A 20,264-nucleotide genomic window follows, 5' to 3' on the forward strand; every position below is an offset into this window, starting at 1 on the left:
TAAACCCCCCGCTTTCCAGGTGAGATGGTAGAGACCTGGGGAAGTGCAATGTCTTATCTAAAGACACAGAACTGTTTAGTGACAATGTTTAGACTCCAGACTAGTTCCCCTGTCTCCTGACTTCAGTCCATGTTCTCCTACACCCCCCCCCCACCCCTGGAAATTGCACACACAACTCACTCCTGCAGGGAAAGCCAGACCTTTGCCTGGCAGCCTATTGCTTTCCTCATGCCTCCAATTCTTTCATGGTCTGTAGCATTTGAAAGAAAGATGAATATATCTAAAATCAGTAGTAGACTAACATCTTGTGATATGCATCATTATCCACAGCTGAGAAAGATTACATTGTGATTATTATGATTATGAGCATAATACACACTGTACAATCTACACAGATAGAATATGGTGTGTTTGTGATGCTGAGATTGAACTCAACCTCCAGCATAAATAAATTAATAAATAGGAAAAATAAACTAAGAAGCCTAAGTTTTCTGGATATCTGTGAAGATGGCAGCAAAAAAAAAAAAGGCACAAGGTGGAAATTGATGTTGGAGGTGTTTATTATGTCCTGTGTGGCTAATCCATAGTCTGTTGGCTTGGGTTTGGGGTTTTCCCTGCTGTTTTTATTTCACCATGTGCCTGCATACAGAAGCAAGGCTAATATTGAGTTGCAGCTGTAGACGTTTTTACAGGCTTTTTATAAAGGCAGTAGCTTCTTTAAAGTCTTTAAAAGTATATAGATCACAGCTTGTAAAATTTTTTAATCAAAAAGTATTGAGTACACCAAACATGAACAAAAAACACTTTACAAAGTAATAGATACTAAATAGAATCATTTGTGAGCGGTTACATGCATCATATTTCCATAACCTATCGTAAGGCACCAAGACCTGTAATTGTCTGACTGCCTTCATGGCCTCAACCCCAGCAAGCTTTGGCTCCAAGTTAGGAAGCTAAGGGATTGGACTCTATGGGCAAAGGCTTCCTGCTGGCCGCCCGACAGTCAGAGGAGGGCTGCCCATAGGGGATATTGCCCCAAGTCTGTGGTCTTCTCAGCTTTCTGTGTCCCAAAGAATTTTAATGTAGTCCTTCATCCATAGGCTTGCAGACTCTGGGAAGCTAATTCATTCCCAGTTTTACCCCCCAAAAGACCAGCAAATGAACTAGAATGTTAGCTCATTGTTTTACAGTGAGAAGTATCAGCATCCACCAGACAAAACCGCACTGACTGGCTGATGTGTTCCTGTGGGAAAGTCTAAGGGAAACCATTGCAGTTACTTGTCACCTAGGGCACCAGGAGCTCAGTGACCAGCATCCACATGCTGTGATAACTCAGTGCACCCACTCTCCATTCCAGACACAGAACTGTTAGAAAAGTGGGAATCCAGATGCATCTCTTCCTCCAGAAACATTGTCCAGGTGCCCTGGGGCTCTTCCTCTGAATCGATGATGGGAAGCTGTAGGAAATGGCTCAGTGGTCTCATCCCCTTTCCATCACGTGACACTTCTCTTGACCTGCTTCTTTCTCCAGTGTTCCGTTGAATGTGGGAGCGGGACCCAACAGAGGGAGGTGATTTGTGTTAGGAAGAATGCAGACACCTTTGAAGTGCTGGACCCCTATGAATGTTCCTTCCTGGAGAGACCCCCCAGCCAGCAGTCCTGCCACCTCAAGCCTTGTGGGGCCAAATGGTTTAACACAGAATGGAGCATGGTAAGTACTGGTGCCCTTGGTAGCGGGTGTGTAAGCACCTCATTCTTCTGCTCTCCTCCTGCATGCACGGCCCTTGAGTAGATTCCCTACAACCATTTACTCTACTTGGTCATAGTCAGGGTGTCCTGTGTTCAGGCAGAAGAGCCTGAGCCTGGGATTATCTTGATTTCTAAACTTTGCTATACAGTAGAAAAATGATAGAACCCTGTAAACCAACTATAATGGAAAAAATAAAAATCATTTTTGAAAAAACAAAAATAAACTATCGAGGCCATCAAACAGCAACTCTCAGATTTTCGTGTGCATAAGAATCCAGCTGGGATCTTATCAGAAAAGACCAATTTCAGGCCCAGCTTGACCAAGTAATTGGCTCCTTAGGTGAGTTGGCTACAGGTGTAACCAACATTTGGAGAACTTTTGCTGCAGAGCATCGACGGCTGAAGGGTTTGAGGATGCTGTTGAGAATGTGACATCAGGAAGTGACTCAATATAAAACCTATCAGAGGGATTTCTGTCAGGTCTCCATGCCTATGTGTGTGTTGCACACTTTTTTTTTTTTTTTTTTTTTTTTTTTTTTTGTCTTTTGCCTTTTCTAGGGCTGCTCCCGCAGCATATGGAGATTCCCAGACTAGGGGTCTAATTGGAGCTGTAGCCGCCGGCCTACACCACAGCCACAGCAACGCAGGATCCAAGCTGCATCTGCAACCTACACCACAGCTCATGGCAACACCGGATCCTTAACCCGCTGAGCAAGGCCAGGGATCAAACCCGCAACCTCATAGTTCCTAGTCAGATTCATTAACCTCTGTACCACAACAGGAACTCCATGTTGTACACTTTTTAAAAGTCCTATAGACATATGGATATGAGTCTGATCCTGTTCTTCTCTTTGAATTGGCTAATTGGAAACTCAGAGCCAAAATTGTGGCTTTTAGGTGCTGGTGTTCCCTGGCTTCTCTTTATTTTTCCTACTCTCATCTTCTTTTTGCCCCAGTTTCCTCACTTATTTTCTGCTTTTAGTCCCTGAAGGCCTACAGTGGCTGTAGGCGAGCCCAGAGCCTTTCCCAACATCGTTCAAAGGTGATCAAAGGAATTTGCTTGTAAAATACATGAATAAAAGCTGAGAATTCCGATTCCGGATGGTGTATGTCTGCTCCAGCAGTAACAGCCATTTGGGCATGTGGTGAACCACGCCTCACAGGCAAATGGGAACAAAGGAGGTGTTGAGTTTCAAAGGTGTCGTGTCAACTTCTGGGAAATGCCATTTAATTATTTTGATGTTGGCCAAGACCCTTGAGAATACAGGAAACAGAGCGCTATTTTCATTTGGTTTCGAGAGTCTAGAAAGGGCCAGACTCACCAGGCCATGCTGAAGGAGACAGATGCCAGAAACACCTTCCTGGAAACAACCAGCTCAATGATAAACAAACCGTGGTGCATCCAAACAACGGGGTACCACTCAGCAGCACAGACAAATGGACTGATACCTCCCATGCATGGAGGCCCTTCAAAGGCATTTTGCTAAATGAAGGAAAGCCCCACCCCCAACAAAAGCTAAATATTGTATGATTCTGTTTACATAAAAATTCTGTAAAAGGCAAAACCATAGGGACAGAGACCAGATCGTGATTGGTCACAGGATCGGGTGGGATGAATCTCACTCCAAAGGTACAACACAAGGGGATTTGTTGTGTGTGATGAAACTTTTGTTGACAGAATACACTACTCTCTGAATTTGTCAAAACTCATAGAACTGTGCACCACAAAAAATGAATTTTTCTGCAAATAAATTTAAAGATAACAAACAGGAATTCCGGAGTTCCCGTCATGGCTCAGCATCCATGAGTTCCCAGTCATAACTAGCATCCATGACGATGCAGGTTCAATCCATGGCCTCACTCAGCAGGTTAAGGATCCTCCGTTGCTGTGGCTCTGATTCAACCCCTAGCCTGGGAACCTCCATATGCCCCAGGTGCAGCCCTAAAAATATTTTTAAAAAATAATAAAGACAATAAATAAACTAAAATTAACATGAAATAGCTACTATGATATAAAAGACAGTGATAGAAGCTAGACGTTTTTTTAATTTACCTTGCTTTATAAATCTGAGTTTGGAACTAAGTATATATTTTATATAATTATGAAACAAAAAATTTTTAAGCAATCCTAAAATGGAAAATGCAGTGATGCAAGTTAACCTAAATATGTATGCAGTTGGTGGCATCACACTCTGGCATGTGACCCAGAACCACAGCAACTGGACTGGCAATCCATCCCTAAGGACAAAAAGAACTGCAGAAAAATGTCTACACTGTTTGCAGTAATCAGTGTATTCTGTGATGGTTGTGTGATAAAATAAATGAATAACCTACTTTATTGTGCCATACAATAGTATATATGATAATATGATATAATATAGCTATTATTCTCAGCATCCTTGAGGAAAAGGATTCGCAACTTGGGAGAAAGAAGTTAAAGACAAAAAAGTAGAAGAGATTTAAGCGAAAGTCCTGTTGTCCTGAATTTGACTTAGAAAAAACAGAATGAAATCACAGACTAATTTATCTTAAAAAAAAATTTTTCCCCTGTCTTATCCACTGAAAGAGCCTAGAAATAATGATCAACCCAGCACCAAAGGGCCAGATGTGGTTTCAAAATGCTCTTTACTGAAAGGAACCAAGAATTCTTGGAGAAATGGCCAGTTCTGGGTCTGGGACTGCATAGGTATAAATTAGATTGGGATGTCTTTTCATACCAGGTAGCAAAGAGGTTCAAGGAGACAACTGGGTTATTCTCCAAAAAGACTCAAAAACCAACTTTAGGGCTCCTGCCAGGCATTAGTGGGGCATCAGTGAGCATCAATAAACATAAGTACCATAGATTGAATGAAATGCATCATATATGTTTAAATCCATCCATGTACAAGTTTATAATGATTTTTTTTTAAACTAGAGAGGAGTTTCCATTGTGGCACAGCAGAAACGAATATGACTAGGAATCATGAGGTTGCAGGTTTGATCCCTGGCCTCACTCAGTGGGTTAAGGATCCAGAGATGCCTTGAGCTGTGGTGTGGGTCAAAGACGAGGCTCAGATCCTACATTGCTGGGCTCTGATTCAACCCCTAGCCTGGGACCCTCCTTATGCCATGAGTATGGCCCTTAAAAAAAAAGCAAATAAATAAAGATAAATTAATTAATTAATTAAAATTTTAAAAAATTAGAGGGTCCCCCTTGGAAGATGTTAGGGGAACCAACTCATTCTTCTGAAAACTGATAAATAAAAGAAAATAATCAAGCATCTATCCTGTCTTTCCCAAACAAGCCAGGTAAACAGAGAGTAAATGTATGTAAGGAGGGAGTGGGGATGTTTTAGATTCCCAGCTTAGAAGAGAAGAAGAGATGTTAGGATATTACCATTTTTCAACCCCAGATGAACTAATGAATCTACTCATCAATGGCTGATGACCCAGAAGAGAGACAGCCGTACACATCAAACCTGTGCCTACTACTACCTCTTCTGGATCCAACTTCCAATTTACAGGAAATACAGAAGACAGAGGAACCTGTCAGACTGTACCAAGGGGATGCAGTCAGCAAAATCCTGACCCTGGGGAACGCTGCAGGACAAAAGACTCAGTTCCTCCAACAAATACCAGAGGCAGGGGTAGGAAACAAACACAAGGAGGGGGCCCCATGGATTAAGACAATTGTAGAAGACTTATCAACCAACTTCAACTGATGTGGATCCTTATTCAAAAAACAAACAAACAGGAGTTCTCATCGTGGGTCAGTGGTTAACGAATCCAACTAGGAACCATGAGGTTGTGGGCCTTGCTCAGTGAGTTAAGGATCCAGCATTGCCGTGAGCTGTGGTGTAGGTTGCAGACGAGGCTTGGATCCTGCATTTCTGTGGCTCTGGTGTAGGCTGGCGGCTGCAGCTCCAATTCGACCCCTAGCCTGGGAACCTCCATATGCTGTGGGAGCGGCCCTAGAAAAGGCAAAAAGACAAAAAAATAAATAAATAAATAAACACCCTCCATTAAAAAATTGAGATCTGTAAGACCAATGGAAATACAAGAAGCACTAACTACTTGAAGATAAGGAACTAGTGTTAATTTCTAGGTGTAGTAACAGTATTGTGGCAATTTTTAAGAGTCTTGGCCTTTTAGAACTACAAACTGAAATATTATGGGAGAAGTGATCTGATGTCTAGATTTGCTTCAAAATAATGTGAGACACGTACATGGGTGATTGGAGATGGGACAGAATTCGTGTGACAGCCGGCTGTTAGGTGCAGGGGAGTTTGTTTCAACTTTCTGTTTCCTTTGGTAGATGTCTGAAATTTTCCAGTATCTGCCTCCTCCAGTGTGCTGAGCTCATGGGTTGCCAAGACCTGTAACTTTCCCCTTTCTCCATGCAGTGTTCCAAGAGCTGCCAAGGCGGCTTCCGTGTCCGGGAAGTGCGCTGTCTGTCGGATGACATGACCCTCAGCAATCTCTGTGACCCTCAGTTGAAACCAGAGGAGAAGGAATCGTGTAACCCTCAGGACTGTGTCCCTGAAGTTGGTAAGTAGAGAGTCCTGTCTTGCAGGAGAAGACTTATCTTTCTTAAGCTCTGTCAAGGTCTCTGGCATGAAAATGCCAAACCCATCTAGGTCTCTCTGGGACCTTTTGCAGTCATGGAGTTCAGGGGTCTCAGCATCCTTTTGGTAGAAATTTCATGGTCGAAGGAGGCCATCGACAGCACAGCTGGCGATCCAAGCCACCCACCAATAGATAGATTACAGGAGCAGTGACTAACCTGGCAGTGCATTTGGAGATTTGGTTCTGTCACACTGAAGGTCAAAGTAGAGAGATTTCAACTGCATGTTTAAAGAAGAAGAAAATGTAAGCTCTCAGCCCACACTTCCATGTCCTGTCAGTAATAAACAGCAGGACTGGGATGAAACCCCACACCCACTGCCCTTAGTCCAGGCTGCCCCTCGAGCTCAGAGAGTCTTTTCTGTTTTCTTCCGCTCCAGATGAGAACTGCAAGGACAGGTACTACAACTGCAATGTGGTGGTCCAGGCCAGGCTCTGCGTCTACAACTACTACAAGACAGCCTGCTGTGTCTCCTGCACGCGTGTGGCCAGCAGGCACTCGGGCTTCCTGGGGAGCAGATAACACCCCGCAGGGCAGCAGTGGGTGGGTTGGGGAGTCTGTGAGCGGTGGGGCTGGTTGGCTGCCACTGACTGCACTGGGGGCTCCCTGGCCTGTGGAGCTGCCAGCCAACTCAGTCATCACCCCGCCTTCTTAATGGGTACACACGGTGCCCAGGAGCAAGGCCACAGTTGTCTTTTGAGCATGGCCATGCACTGATGACCCCTCCTTCAGAAACCTAGCACCTGCACTCTTTGCAAACCAAGCAGTGCGTGGGCCGCGCCTGCAGCTCTCAGCCAACTTCTCTCCTAGCCTTTTTCTCAGTCAGCAGTGCTGACTCTGGGTGCTGCTTCTTCCCCAGTGCTGCTGGCCTTCCCAGTAGCAGGCACCCCTTGGAGAGTCAGAGGTGGCAGCACCCCCCCACCCCAGAGTTCCCCCTAAGACTTGCTAAGATGCCAGCATCCCTCTGTTACCTTAGGCCAGCTGTGCCTATTTTCATTCTCAAAGACATTAGGCTGTTTTCCTGCCTTAAGACACAAATATCTCCTGTCAGGAGAGTGCTTTCTTGTTTTGCAGGTGTATTCAGAGATAGTAGCTCATTAGCAGCTCGCAATGCCCCAGAATGGGAGGCAGGAAATGAATCATTGCCCCTATTTTACTGACAAGGAAACTGAGACTCAATGTAGGTCCCTGACCTGCCAGGTATCAGGTAACCGACCCATTCAGCGACCCCAGCTGTCTGACCACAAAACCCTCACCCAAGACCTGTCTCAAGTCTTAGATCCGCAGGATGTGGCTTCACTTCAGATCAAGAGGCTGAGACTTTCCTATTCAGCGAACAAAGCCCAGACCTTTGAATTCCTCCCACTGGCCAAAGGCCAGGTCTTTATCCCCTGCACTCAGCTGTTTCAGGTTTCTCTTTCTCTTTTCCCTTCCCCCACAAAGTCACAGGTTCTGGTGAGAGGACTCTATTTTCTTAACAGGACAATCCCATGAGATAAGAAAGCCCTCAGGATAGCAAGGTGATTGCCCCAAATTCTGATTCTTTACCCCAGTGGTGTGTGCCGCCCATGGAATCTTACGTCAGGGTCCCTTTGGTCTCCCAGAGCAGATTTCCAGAGCCCACCGCTCTGTGCTGGGCTCTCGCCTTCCTCAACCATCTCTCCTGGGCCCTTTCACCACACATTGTCCTGCAGAAAGTCTAACCCACCTGTCCCAGCAAAAGCCACGTGTTTATATTTGAGTCTCCCGTGGGTCCTTCTGGTTTGATTTGTGGATTTCTCAGTGTGAGTTTCCCTCCCTCCCTCTTCCCGACGCACAGCCCACATCCACTCCCCTTCCACATGTGAGCCCTAAGCTCTGCATTCATGCAGCCAGCCTGGGAGAAGGGGCCATGAACTCCTCTGCTGCAGGGTCCTCCCAGATTCACTTCACCTAACTGTGGTTCCCAAGTTGAAAGATGAGCTCTCTGAAAATTCAATTAAGAAGAAGCAGGGGGGAAAATATATTCTTACACCCACTAAGAGAAATATCAGGCTAGGGAGTTCCTTTTGAGGCTCAGCAGTGACAAACCCGACTGGCATCCACAAGGATACAGGTTCCATCCCTGGCCTCACTTAGTGAGCTAAGGATCCAGCATTGCCATGAGCTGTGGTGTAGGTCGCAGATGTGACCTAAAAGTTCTTTAAATCAGACCCTGCATTGCTGTGGCTGTAGGGTAGGCCAGCAGCCACAGCTCCGATTTGACCCCTAGCATGGGAAATTAATATGCTGCAAGTGGCGCTTTAAAAAGCAAAAAAAGAAAGAAAAGAAAGGAAAGGAAGAAAAGAAAAAAATATCAGGCTAAACAAATTGGAAGCATATAGAAAACCTAATCTTATTTGGTACTATAGTCCTGAGCTTATTTCCCTTTCAAAGTAAACATTTGTGCTGAAATTTGAACGTAGCAACTTTCTCCCAAGAGCCCTTTTACCCCCAAATCTGCTAATTTGATGATGACATACATGCAGCTTTGGGAAACAGTACCACCAGCTCGGTCTGACACACTCCGCTAGGGTCCCACTACCCTTGCACTTTCAGAAATTCTATGTGGCCTCTCTGGTGAGCTGCAGCCACCATTTCCCAAAAGCACCCCCATCTCTCCTGATTCTTACATAACTTGGGCAATAAGCAGCAAAGAGGAGGCCCAGATTCCTTCCCCACCAAGCAAGACAGACCAGAGAAGCCAAGCGCATGGCTGGTTCCTGTACAGCTCCCCCTCGCCGCTTGCCTTTGCTTTCCATCTTGGGTGACCGTCTTCTTTATGCAGCTGTTCTCAGACTGTGCAGAGAGCTTTACAGGCTGGAAGGCAGAGCACGATCAATGGGTAGATGAGCAGAAAGGCTGATTTCAGCTCAAATGAAGGGAAAACCTAGCCAGCCAGGCTGCCCAGCACAGCAGAGGCATGGCCGTCATGGTGCATGAGTTCTGCAGCCTAAAACAGATCTATTTCTCCATCAAATGGAGGTGAGCGCCCCAGGTCCTTTCCACTCAGCATTCACATGACTAGGCTGGGGCAGTGATCACTGTCTCTTAGATGTCCAGCCGTGTCCTGTGGCTCCCAAGTGTTACCTAAAAGTTCTTTAAATGGACGGTGATCCTCCCAAGAGAAGGGCCATCTTACCAGTTGTGGAATTGGGTACAAGCAAATGAATCAACCCAGTGTCTGCAGGGTAAAGAGGGACTGGAACTAGAGGTCTTTTTTCTCTTGCAACACAGAGTTGAGCTAGTCTTGGAATTTGTTTATCTCTGGAAAGGTTATAAATTACTAGATCAGGGGTTTCATCAACTTGTCTTGGAAATCCAATTTTTACTAATTTTCTCATTTCTTCTATCAATGGCTAAATGCCTTTGTTCTTAGAACAACACACATGATAAGGTTCTTTAGTGTTTCAATGATAACATTCCTTTCTCCTTCCAGAGATGACTTTTTCTCCCTTTCTTGGCCCCATTATCTCACCTTTTCCTCTCCATGACCCACCATCGCCTTCTCAGACTTCTGTTCTGAGACAGTCTGTTCCCTTAAATGGCCATGATGCAAAACTGAAATTTACATTTTTTTTTCTTTTGTCGTTTTGTGCTTTTAGGGCCACACCCGCAGCATATGGAGGTTCCCAGGCTAGGGGTCTAATCAGAGCTGTAACTGCCAGCCTACACCACAGTTGCAGCAACGCGGGATCCAAGCCTCGTCTGTGACCACAGCTCACCACAATGCTGGATCCTTAACCCACTGAACGAGGCCAGGGATCAAACCTGCAACCTCATGGTTCTTAGTCGGATTTGTTAATCACTGAGCCACTATGGGAACTCCTGAAATTTACATTTTAATACTGCTTTTTTTTCTGTGTTCCAAATTAAAGCCATTCTCTTTCTTCTCACAAAACAATCGACAAAACACCAAGCAGAAATAGTGTGCTTTTTTCTCTTTTTTCAGCCATACCCAGGACATGTGGAAGTTCCCAGGTGGGGATTGAATCTGCGCCTCTGCAGCCGCCAGAGCCGCTGCAGAGACAACATTGGATCCTTAACCCACTGTGCCATAGTAGGAACTCCTAGATTGCTTTTTTACTGTCACTTTTTGGAAAAGGAAATCATGCCACATGCAGCCTCAGCAAAGGCCATTCGGTGTAGCCCTTCCTTCTCATGCTTGCATAGGCTTGCGTTTCTCCCCCAGAAGAGCGTAAGAAATACAGCACTTAAAAAAAAAAAAGCCTGTAAACCTGGCCACTAGGTGATGTCACTCCGCATCTTTAAAGGTGTGTTCAAGTCACCTGTTTGCCAACTGGTGGGGAACTAAGATGAGCAGGGCCAATTCCCACCTGGGGAAGCTGCAGTGTGACAGGAGCACTCAGAGCTGTTCCCATCTGTCCCTTTGTCTTACTTCTCGCCCAGGGCTCTTGGATGTGTCATTTACTCACCTCAAAGTGTTTAGCATTCAACACACTTTCAGCAGAATGGCCTTCTGAGGGCTAAAACTGAGAGATACTTGCTTGGTTTCTTTGCGTCCAGTTGTGTGGCAGAGAGAGAAACCCAGATGTTACTAGTCCATTTCTAAACCAGTGGACCTCTGTTTCTTTCATATAGCCATTTTAGAATTTGAACATCCCCCATTTTCTAGTGTAGACGACACAAATATGAGTGGTAAAAAGAAATACAATTTTCCTTCAAACAGACTGAATAATCAAACCCGACGCCAACATTTGATCCTTCCCATATGAAACATTTTTTAATATGGTTGAGATGGGGAATTAGACACCTTCCTGATGAAATCAGTAGAGTTGGAAAGGTAACATCTGGAACCACAAGCTCTAGAACCAAAAAAGTCTGGGATACCAGACCAAAACGTGAATCTGAGAAATTCACCAGGAAGCAACATAAAGTCCCACTTTTGAATTAAAAAACCAAAAACTGTACAACATGGCAGAGATGAAAGAGTTTCAGTTGACTAAGCTCAATGTGAATCAAGAAAGTGGGATGGAACTACCCCAAAAAAACACAGTAGATAAATATCAACAAGATAGGCTACATAAAGAGAAAATATTGGCAAGTCATGTTTGTGATTGTCTGAAGCTTTAAGAAGAATATTAATAACGTATAGCATTCCAATGAGCATGGCTGATCCTGATGAGGGGTGCAGACTGAGAAACTGGAGAAAGGACTTTATGGGAATGTTTAGCACCAGAAGAGCCATCCTAGGACCAAGAGGTAAAAGCTGCATGGAGGCACATCTTAGCTCTTGCACAAGTGAGAGCCTTCAGAAGGTAGCGGGCTCTGTGGCTGGTGGTGACTGACCCATCCCTGGAGGTCTCAGCAGATCCTTAATGACCATTTGTCAAGGATGCTGGAGGGGGGATTCAGGCACCCAGCTCGGGCAACAGGACCTGCGATTCTTTCCAAGTCCAGGCTTTGTCCACTCTATAAGTAGAAGAGCTTTAATGATTTGCCTGGTCTGGGATGGCAGGTATACAGCGTGTGTCCTTCCCGTTTCTATGACTACCACTCTAAGCCCAGCAGTGTATTTCCCCCCCCCCCCCCCCCCACACACACACACCAAGCTGAACGTGGCTTCATACCTTATGGAAGCACTAGCCAATTGGCAAGAGCTGCATTGTCGGCATAGATGAGTAATCAAGCATCCCTGCCCAGGATCACACATCTTGATGGGGGTGGAGCCTTGACTAGACTAGAAAACACCATCTCTCTTTCCCAACTCACTTTGCTTTCCTGCATCTTTGCTGGAGCAAGCTTAGCCTCTCCACCCTGAACCACCCCACACCCCTGATTCTTTGTCTTCAGTGGGTAACAGTGGGGGACGCCATCGTGCTGAGGAAAAGCGTGCCCAGCCAGCTTTCTCAGCATCTTCCAGACCTTGAGCCCTTTGCCTCAGTGAGAGGAAAGCCATTCTGTTACGTAAACTTAATATCCATCCGCCTGGACCCCCAAGCCCCCACCATCCTGTTTGACGGAAGGATATACTTTGTTATAACTTATTATTTTTTTCTTTGTAAATACAAGATGTTTATAGGAAATGTGTATTCTGAATTCTACAGGCGGAATGAGTCACTACACCAAAATAGTTCTATTATTTAGAATATGTTAATTTTAAAGGGGCCTGATAGGTATTTATTTACGTATGCGATCCACATTTGTGTAAAATTATTTGATCCTACTAACCAAGCTTCCTGGAAAGTTGCTGCACACGATGTCTTATTTTATGTCCATAATTACAATTTAGTATCCTGACTAGCCAAATTCCTTGGGTTTTAAGATTGAATATAAATTACTCTGCTTTTCGACTCATCGGGGGGCTTTCACCCCTGGCATTGCACCTGAAACAGGTCTGTCTGGATTGCCACCATTCCACCTTAAATATTATATTTGCTCATATAATCTGCCCTCTCCCTGGCCCCAACATTTGGAGAAGGAAGGGTCTCTTTTGCCCCTTCTCTTTGTATCGCTTCGTTCGTTAGAATCACCAGCAGTAACTCGCCAGGGAGGTTTGCTTAGAGCTGTGAAGGAGCCGGGGTCCCCTGGCAGGGGCAGAGAGGGACTATGGGATGTAGCCCGTTCACTGCTCTGACCACGCCTCCTGGGTCCCCACAGACTGACCGACTGCTGGCTGGGGGCGCTGGGTGGTCAACTGCACAGCCGCAAGCAAGGAACCCACAGAATATGCCATCTACCCCAGGTCACCTTTGTGCTGTCACTGAGTGCTTAAGGAGGTGGCGGGTAGAAGGCGAATTATATGAGTAAATACAGTGTTTTCAGCAAAAATGACAACTATTTTTGTGTACGACTAATTTATTTTTATTATTGTAAAAATACAATAAACGGGTTTTAAAAATCAGCTTCATTAACACATTGTGCTTTCTTGGGCCTGATTCCTTTTCTACTCATGTTGCCTCAAAAAGCCCTCTAAAAAGACAAGCTGAGCTGTTTAGAGGTCTGTTGGCCTGTGGGACTTTGGCTTGGGGGTGGCTGGGCCCCTTTGAGGTCAGGGAACTCAGGACTCGAGGCCACAGGCTTACACAGATCCTCAGCCTTGGCTGAGGAGCTTAAGATAAAATATTCAGGTGTGTGCACTTCCACAGAATTTCATTTTTTGCAGGATTGTACTTTCACAGGTATTTCTTTAAACCTCCCACAGGAGGCAGAAAGTGTTAGGACGACTGTGCTGGTTCAATGCTGCTGCATCTCTCAACTAGAATACAGCTTCTTCCAGTTCTCCTCAAGCTGACATCTCTAGGTCTGAGCTCAGCAGAGTGTTCAACAAAATCATTCAGATTACTTTGGTGCCTAATGACATGAAATATGACTTAGGTCATAAATCCCATTAAAAATCACGCTGGATGAGAGTCTCTAGGGGAGTGCCTACAGGCTCTGTCCTTGACACTGCCCTGCCCACTGTTTTATCAGTAAGACTCAGAAACATATTACACCTCAAATGTGGGGTTGAATTGGAGCCAGAGTCACAGCACCGCCAGATCCGAGCCACGTCTGCAAACTACACCACAGCTCACGGCAACACCAGATCCTTAACCCACTGAGATAGGCCAAAGATAGAACCTGAAACTTCAGGGTTCCTAGTCAGATTCATTTCTACTGTGCCATGACAGGAACTCCTACTCTCTTTTTTTATTGTGGTAAAATTAACTTAACAAAATTCATTATTTAATCATTTTAAAGTATACAGAGTTCCTTCCCATCATGGCTCAGCAGTGACAAACCCAACTAGGATCCATGAGGTCGAAGGTTCATTCCCTGGCCTCGTGCAGCAGGTTGAGGATCTGGTGTTGCCATGAGCTGTGGTGTAGGTCACAGATGTGTCTTGGATCTGGCGTTGCTGTGGCTGTGGTATAGGCCAGCAGCTGCAGCTCCAATTAGATCCCTAGCTCAGGAAACTCCATATGCTGCGTGTTTGGCCCTGAAAAGCAAAATAAATAAAATAAATAAATAAATAGGGTGAGGGGCGTAGGAACAGCTGGCCACAGGGATAGCCAGGCAAGGGGTCCAGGCTGAGAGTTGTACCAGAATTGAGTCCGTGGAGCACACACAGGACCAGGCAGGAAGAGATGAAGTCATGGTTTTACCTCAAGACGGAAGAGAGGCCTGCAGACATGAGCAAGGCCAGCAGCCTGGCACCAGCCATGGATTTGCACACATGCATGAGCTGTCTCCCAAAAACATATTTTCCTGGGCTAAAGGGTTCGCCTTGGAGGCAGGGTGAAAAATACTGTTTCAAGGAGAAGTTTGACTTATGAAAGGCCACTCAGTAAAATGTAACAGGATCCATAAAGCTATTCAGCTTTCACTTAACAATTTCATGCCTGGGAATTCATTCTGGGGAGATAATTTAATAAAACAGTGTTTTTCCAGGGGGTTTTCAATAATTTTTTTTTCATTTTGTGTTTTCATGTTAAGAATAATCTTTTTAAATGGGCATGAACGGAATTTCTCTCCTAAGAACGACAAAATTCACAACTAAAAGCTGAGCAATCTTCACTCGAATGGACCGGAAACCTTAAAAAAGATAATCCTACTCCAGAAGAAAAAGAGACGGTCACATCAAGAGGTAGGAGGGGTGATTTCATGATATAAACAACCCCATGCCTCCCAGGTGGGAAGCCCCACAGACTGGAAACTAACTGGTTCACAGAGACTCACCTACAGCAATGAGAGTTCTGAGCCCCACATCAAACCCTCATGTGTGGGGATCTGGCACTGGGAGAAAGAGCCCCTAGAGCATCTGGCATTGAAGGCCAGTGGGGCTTGTGTACAGGAGCTCCACGGGACTGGAGGAAATGGAGACCCCATTCTTAAAAGGCACACACAGACTTTCATGTGCACTGGATCCCAGGGCAACAAAGTCTCCATAGGAATCTGAGTCAACCCTGACTGCAGTTCTTGGAGGACATCCTGGGAAAACAGGGGTGAATGTGGCTTGTTGTGAGGGAAGGACATTGGAAGCAAAGCTCTTGGGAATATTCAGCAGCCATGCCTTTCTCTGGAGGGGGCCATTTTGGGAAAATCTGGCCCCACCCATCAGTCAGTGCTGAGAAGCCCCAGGGCAAACAACAACCCAGGTGGAATCACAGCCCCGCCCCTCAAGTAAACAGGCTACTTAAAGACCCCTCCGCACACAGCTGCCTCTAATCCCATCCAGAGACTAAGCCCCACCCACCACAGGGATAGGAATCAGGTCCACCTACCAGTGGGCAGGCTTCAGTCTCTCCCATCAGGAAGCCTACAGCAAGCCCCCATACCGACTTCAGCCACAAGAGGGGCAGACACCAGAAGTAAGAGAGGCTACAACTCTATTATCTGTAAAACGGTCACACCAAAAAAACCCAAAAAAATGAAAACGCAGAGAACTATAACTCAGATGAGGGAGAAAGGAAAAACTCCAGAAAGTCAGCTAAGCAGTGAGGAGATTCTCAGCCTCCAGGAAAAAGACTTTAGACTGTTGATGCTGAAGATGATGCAAGACATTGGAAATAAACTGGAGGCAAAGATGGATAACTTAAAGGAAGCACTGAGCAAAGAGATACAAGATGGAAAACTTAAACAAGAAGAGATGCAAAATACAATAACTGAAATCAAAAATTCACTAGAGGCAGCTAATAGCAGAATACAGGAGGCAGAAGAACGAACAAGCGAGGTGGAGGACAGATTAGTGGAAATTACGGATGTGGAACAGAAAAGAGAAAAAAGATTGAAAACAAATGAAGAGAGTCTCAGAGAACTCTGGGACAACATTAAACACACCAACATCCATATCATAGGGGTGCCAGAAGAAGAGAGAGAGAAGGGGACAGAAAAAATATTCCAAGAGATAATCACTGAAAACTTCCCTAACATGGAAAGGGAAGCACTCACTCAAATCCAGGAAGCACAACTAGTACCATATAAAATAAGCCCAAGGAGGAACCTCCTGAGACACATATTAATCAAACTGACCAAAATTAAAGACAAAGAGAAAATCTTGAAAGCAGCGAGGGAAAAGAAACAAATCACATACAAGGGAACCCCGATAAGGTTATTGGCAGATTTTTTCAGCTGAAACTCTGCAGGCCAGAAGGGAGTGGCATGATATACTTAATGTGATGAAAGGAAAAAAACCTCCAACCAAGATTACTCTACCCAGCAAGGCTATCATTCAGATTTGAAGGAGAAATAAAAACCTTCACAGACAAGTGAAAGCTGAGAGAATTCAGCAACACTAAACCAGCCTTGCAACAAATACTAAAGGAACTTCTCTAGGCAGAAAAGGAAAGACAGCAACAGGAAACAAAAATTCCACAAATGACAAGGCTCACCAGTAAAGGTATATATTCAGTAAAGATATGAAATCATCCATGCACCAAAATCAGAAATCATGAGAAGAGGTGGGTACAAATACAGGACACTGGAGATGAACTTGCAATTAAGAGAACACCAACTTAAAACAATCTCATATACATATAAACTCTTATATCTCATATACATATAAACTCTTATACATATAAACATATAAACATATAAACTCATATACATATAAACTCATATCAAAACTTCAGAATAACTGCAGATCAAAAATCTACAATTGATACACAAACAAATAAAGAAAATAAACTCGAATACAACACTAAAGATAGTCATCAAACCAGAAGAGGAGAGAACAAGAGAAGAAGGAAAGAAAAAAAGCAACAAAAACAAATCCAAAGCAATTAACAAAATGGCAGTAAGAACATACATATCAATAATTACCTTAAATGTTAATGGACTAAACACCCCAACCAAAAGACACAGACTGGCTGAATAGATTCAAAAACAAGATCTGTATATATGCTATCTTCAAGAGACCCACTTCACTTCTAGGGACACATACAAATTGAAAGTGAGAGGATGAAAGAAAATATTTCATACAAATGGGGATCAAAAGAAAGCTGGAGTAGCAATACTCATACCAGACAAAATAGACTTTAAATGAAGAATATTTTAAGGGACAAAGAAGATCATTACATAATGATCAAAGGATCAATCCAACAAGAAGATATAACCATTTTAAATATCTACACACCCAACAAAGGTTCACCACAATATATAAGGCAACTGCTTACAACCTAAAAAGAAAAAATCAACAATAACACAATCATAGTGGGGGACTTTAACACCCCACTTACAGCAATGGACAGGTCAACCAGACAGAAAATCAATAAGGAAACAGGCCCTGAATGATGCACTAAACCAGATGGACTTAATAGATATTTATAGGACATTCCATCCAAAAGCAACAGAATACACATTCTTCTCAAGTGCACATGGAACATTCTCTAAGATTGATCACATCCTGGGCTACAAATCCAACCTCGGTAACTTTAAGAAAATTGAAATCATATCAAGCATCTTTTCCAACCACATACTACTGGAAATCAACAAGAAAAAATCTGCAAAAAACACAAACATGTGGAGACTAAACAACATGCTACTAAACAACCAATGGATCACCGAAGAAATCAAAGAGGAAATTAAAAAATACTGAGACACAAATGACAACAAAGATATGACACTCCAAAACCTATGGGATGCAGCAAAAGCTATTCTAAGAGGAAAGGTTATAGCAATACAAGCCCACCTCAGGAAACAAGAAAAAGCTCAAATAAACAAGCTAACTTTATATCTAAAGCAGCTCAAGAGAGAAGAACAGACAAGACCTAATGTTAGTAGAGGGAAAGAATTCATAAAGATCAGAGCAGAAATCAATGAAATAGAAACAAAGAAAACCATAGAAAAGATCAATGAAATGAAAAGCTGGTTCTTTGAAAAGATCAACAAAATTGATAAACCCCTAGCCAGGCTGGCTGAATGAATACAAAAACAGGCAAAAAAGAGAGAGGACTCAAATCAATAAAATTAGAAATGAAAAAGGAAAAGTAACAACAGACATCACAGAAATACAAAGGATCATAAGAGACTACTATATGAAACTATATGCCAAGAAAATGGAAAGCCTAGAAGAAATTCTTAGAAAAGTACAGTCTTCCACGACTAAACCAAGATGAAATAGAAACAATGAATGGACCAATCACAAGAACTGAAATTGAAACTGTGATTAAAAACTTCCAACAAACAAAAGTCCAGGACCAAATGGCTTCACAGGCAAATTCTATCAAACATTTAGAGAAGAGCTAACACCTCTCCTTCTGAAACTATTTCAAAAAATTGCAGAGGAAGGGATACTCCCAAACTCATTTTATGAGGCCTTCATCACCCTGATACCAAAACCAGGCAAAGATTCCACAAAAAAAGAAAACTACAGGCCAATTTCACTGATAAACATAGATGCAAAAATCCTCAACAAAATACTAGCAAACCAAATCCAACAATACACTAAAAGGATTATACATCATGATCAAGTGGGATTTATCCCAGGGATGCAAGGGTTCTTCAATATCCACAAATCCATCAGTGTGATACACCACATTAACAAACTGAAGAATAAAAACCATATGATCCTCTCAAAAGATGCAGAAAAAGCCTTTGACAAAGTCCAACACCCAATCCTGATAAAAACCCTTCAGAACGTGGGCATAGTGGGAATCTACCTCAACATAATAAAGGCCACATATGACAAACCCACAGCGAACATCATTCTCGATGGCGAAAAGCTGAAAGAATTCCCACTGAGATCAGGAACAAGACAAGGATGTCTGCTCTTGCCACTACTCTTCAACATAGTTTTGGAAGTCCTAGCCATGGCAATTGGAGAAGTACAAGAAATAAAAGGAATCCAAATTGGAAAGGAAAAAGTAAAATTATCACTATTTGCAGGTAACATGATACTATACCTAGAGAATCCTAAAGACTCTACCAGAAAACTGTTAGAGCTCATCCATGAATTTGGCAAAGTCACAGGATACAAAATTAATAGGCAAAAATCAACGGCATTTCTATGCACTAACAATGAAAGAGCAGAAAGAGAAATTAGGGAAGCAATCCCGTTTACCATCGCATCCAAAAGAATAAAATACCTAAGAGTAAACCTACCTAAAGAGACAAAAGACCTGTACTCTGAAAACTACAAGCCACTGATGAAAGAAATCAAAGATGACACAGATAGGTGGAAAGACATACCATGCTCATGGGTTGGAAGAGTTAATATTATCAAAATGACTATACTACCTAAGGCAATCTACAGATTCAATGCAATCCCTATCAAAATACCAAGGACATTTTTCACAGAACTCGAACAAAATATTTTAAAGTTTGTTTGGAAGCACGAAACACCCAGAATAGGCAAAGACATCCTGAAAAAGAAAAATGGAGCTGGAGGAATCAGGCTCTTGGACCTCAGACAAAGCAACAATCATCAAAACCGTATGGTACTGGCACAAAGACAGAAATATAGAGCAGTGGAACAGGATAGAAAGCCCAGAATTAAACCCATGCACCTACAGCCAACTAATCTATGACAAAGGAGGCAAGAATATACAATGGAGAAAGGACACCTTGTTCAACAAGTGATGCTGGGAAAACTGGACAGCCACATGGAAAAGAATGAAATTAGAACACTCCCTAATACCATACACAAAAATAAACTCCAAATGGATTAAATACCTAGATATAAGACCAGACACTATAAACTCTTAGAGGAAAACAGAGGCCAAACACTCTCTAACATAAATGACAGCAACATCTTCTCAGATCCACCTCTTAGAGTATTGACAATAAAAACAAAAATAAACAAACGGGACCTAATCAAACTTAAAAGTTTCTGCACAGCAAAGGAAACCCTAAACAAAATGAAAAGACCCCACAGAATGGGAGAAAATCTTTGCAAGTGAATCACATGACAAGGGATTAATCTCCAAAATTTATAAACACCTTCTGCAGCTCC

At 43.4% G+C, this 20,264-nt stretch overlaps 2 protein-coding genes and 1 long non-coding RNA gene across 7 annotated transcripts in view; 1 reads left to right on the forward strand and 2 right to left on the reverse strand.

The window, feature by feature from the left end:
- Nucleotides 1–13,235, forward strand: part of THSD4 (thrombospondin type 1 domain containing 4) — a 576,503-nt gene extending 563,268 nt beyond the window's left edge. For all 5 annotated transcript variants that reach the window (XM_084979881.1, XM_021073928.2, XM_021073924.2 and 2 more), the window contains 3 exons: nt 1,532–1,711; nt 6,132–6,276; nt 6,732–13,235. In XM_084979881.1, the coding sequence (XP_084836007.1) occupies nt 1,532–1,711; nt 6,132–6,276; nt 6,732–6,874 (468 nt within the window). In that variant the 3' untranslated portion in view covers nt 6,875–13,235. The remainder of the gene's footprint in view (nt 1–1,531; nt 1,712–6,131; nt 6,277–6,731) is intronic.
- Nucleotides 1–20,264, reverse strand: part of LOC146406890 (uncharacterized) — a 994,549-nt gene that overhangs the window by 509,616 nt on the left and 464,669 nt on the right. The window lies entirely within an intron of this gene.
- Nucleotides 1–20,264, reverse strand: part of LOC100627175 (GRAM domain containing 2-like) — a 464,606-nt gene that overhangs the window by 108,469 nt on the left and 335,873 nt on the right. The gene's annotated exons all lie outside the window — the stretch shown is intronic.

This window comes from Sus scrofa, chromosome 1, assembly GCF_054392235.1.
Source record: "Sus scrofa isolate SSC_HxYL_T2T_F1_AM1 chromosome 1, Sscrofa_HxYL_maternal_Yorkshire_Landrace_v2.0, whole genome shotgun sequence".
Lineage (NCBI taxonomy): Eukaryota > Metazoa > Chordata > Mammalia > Artiodactyla > Suidae > Sus > Sus scrofa.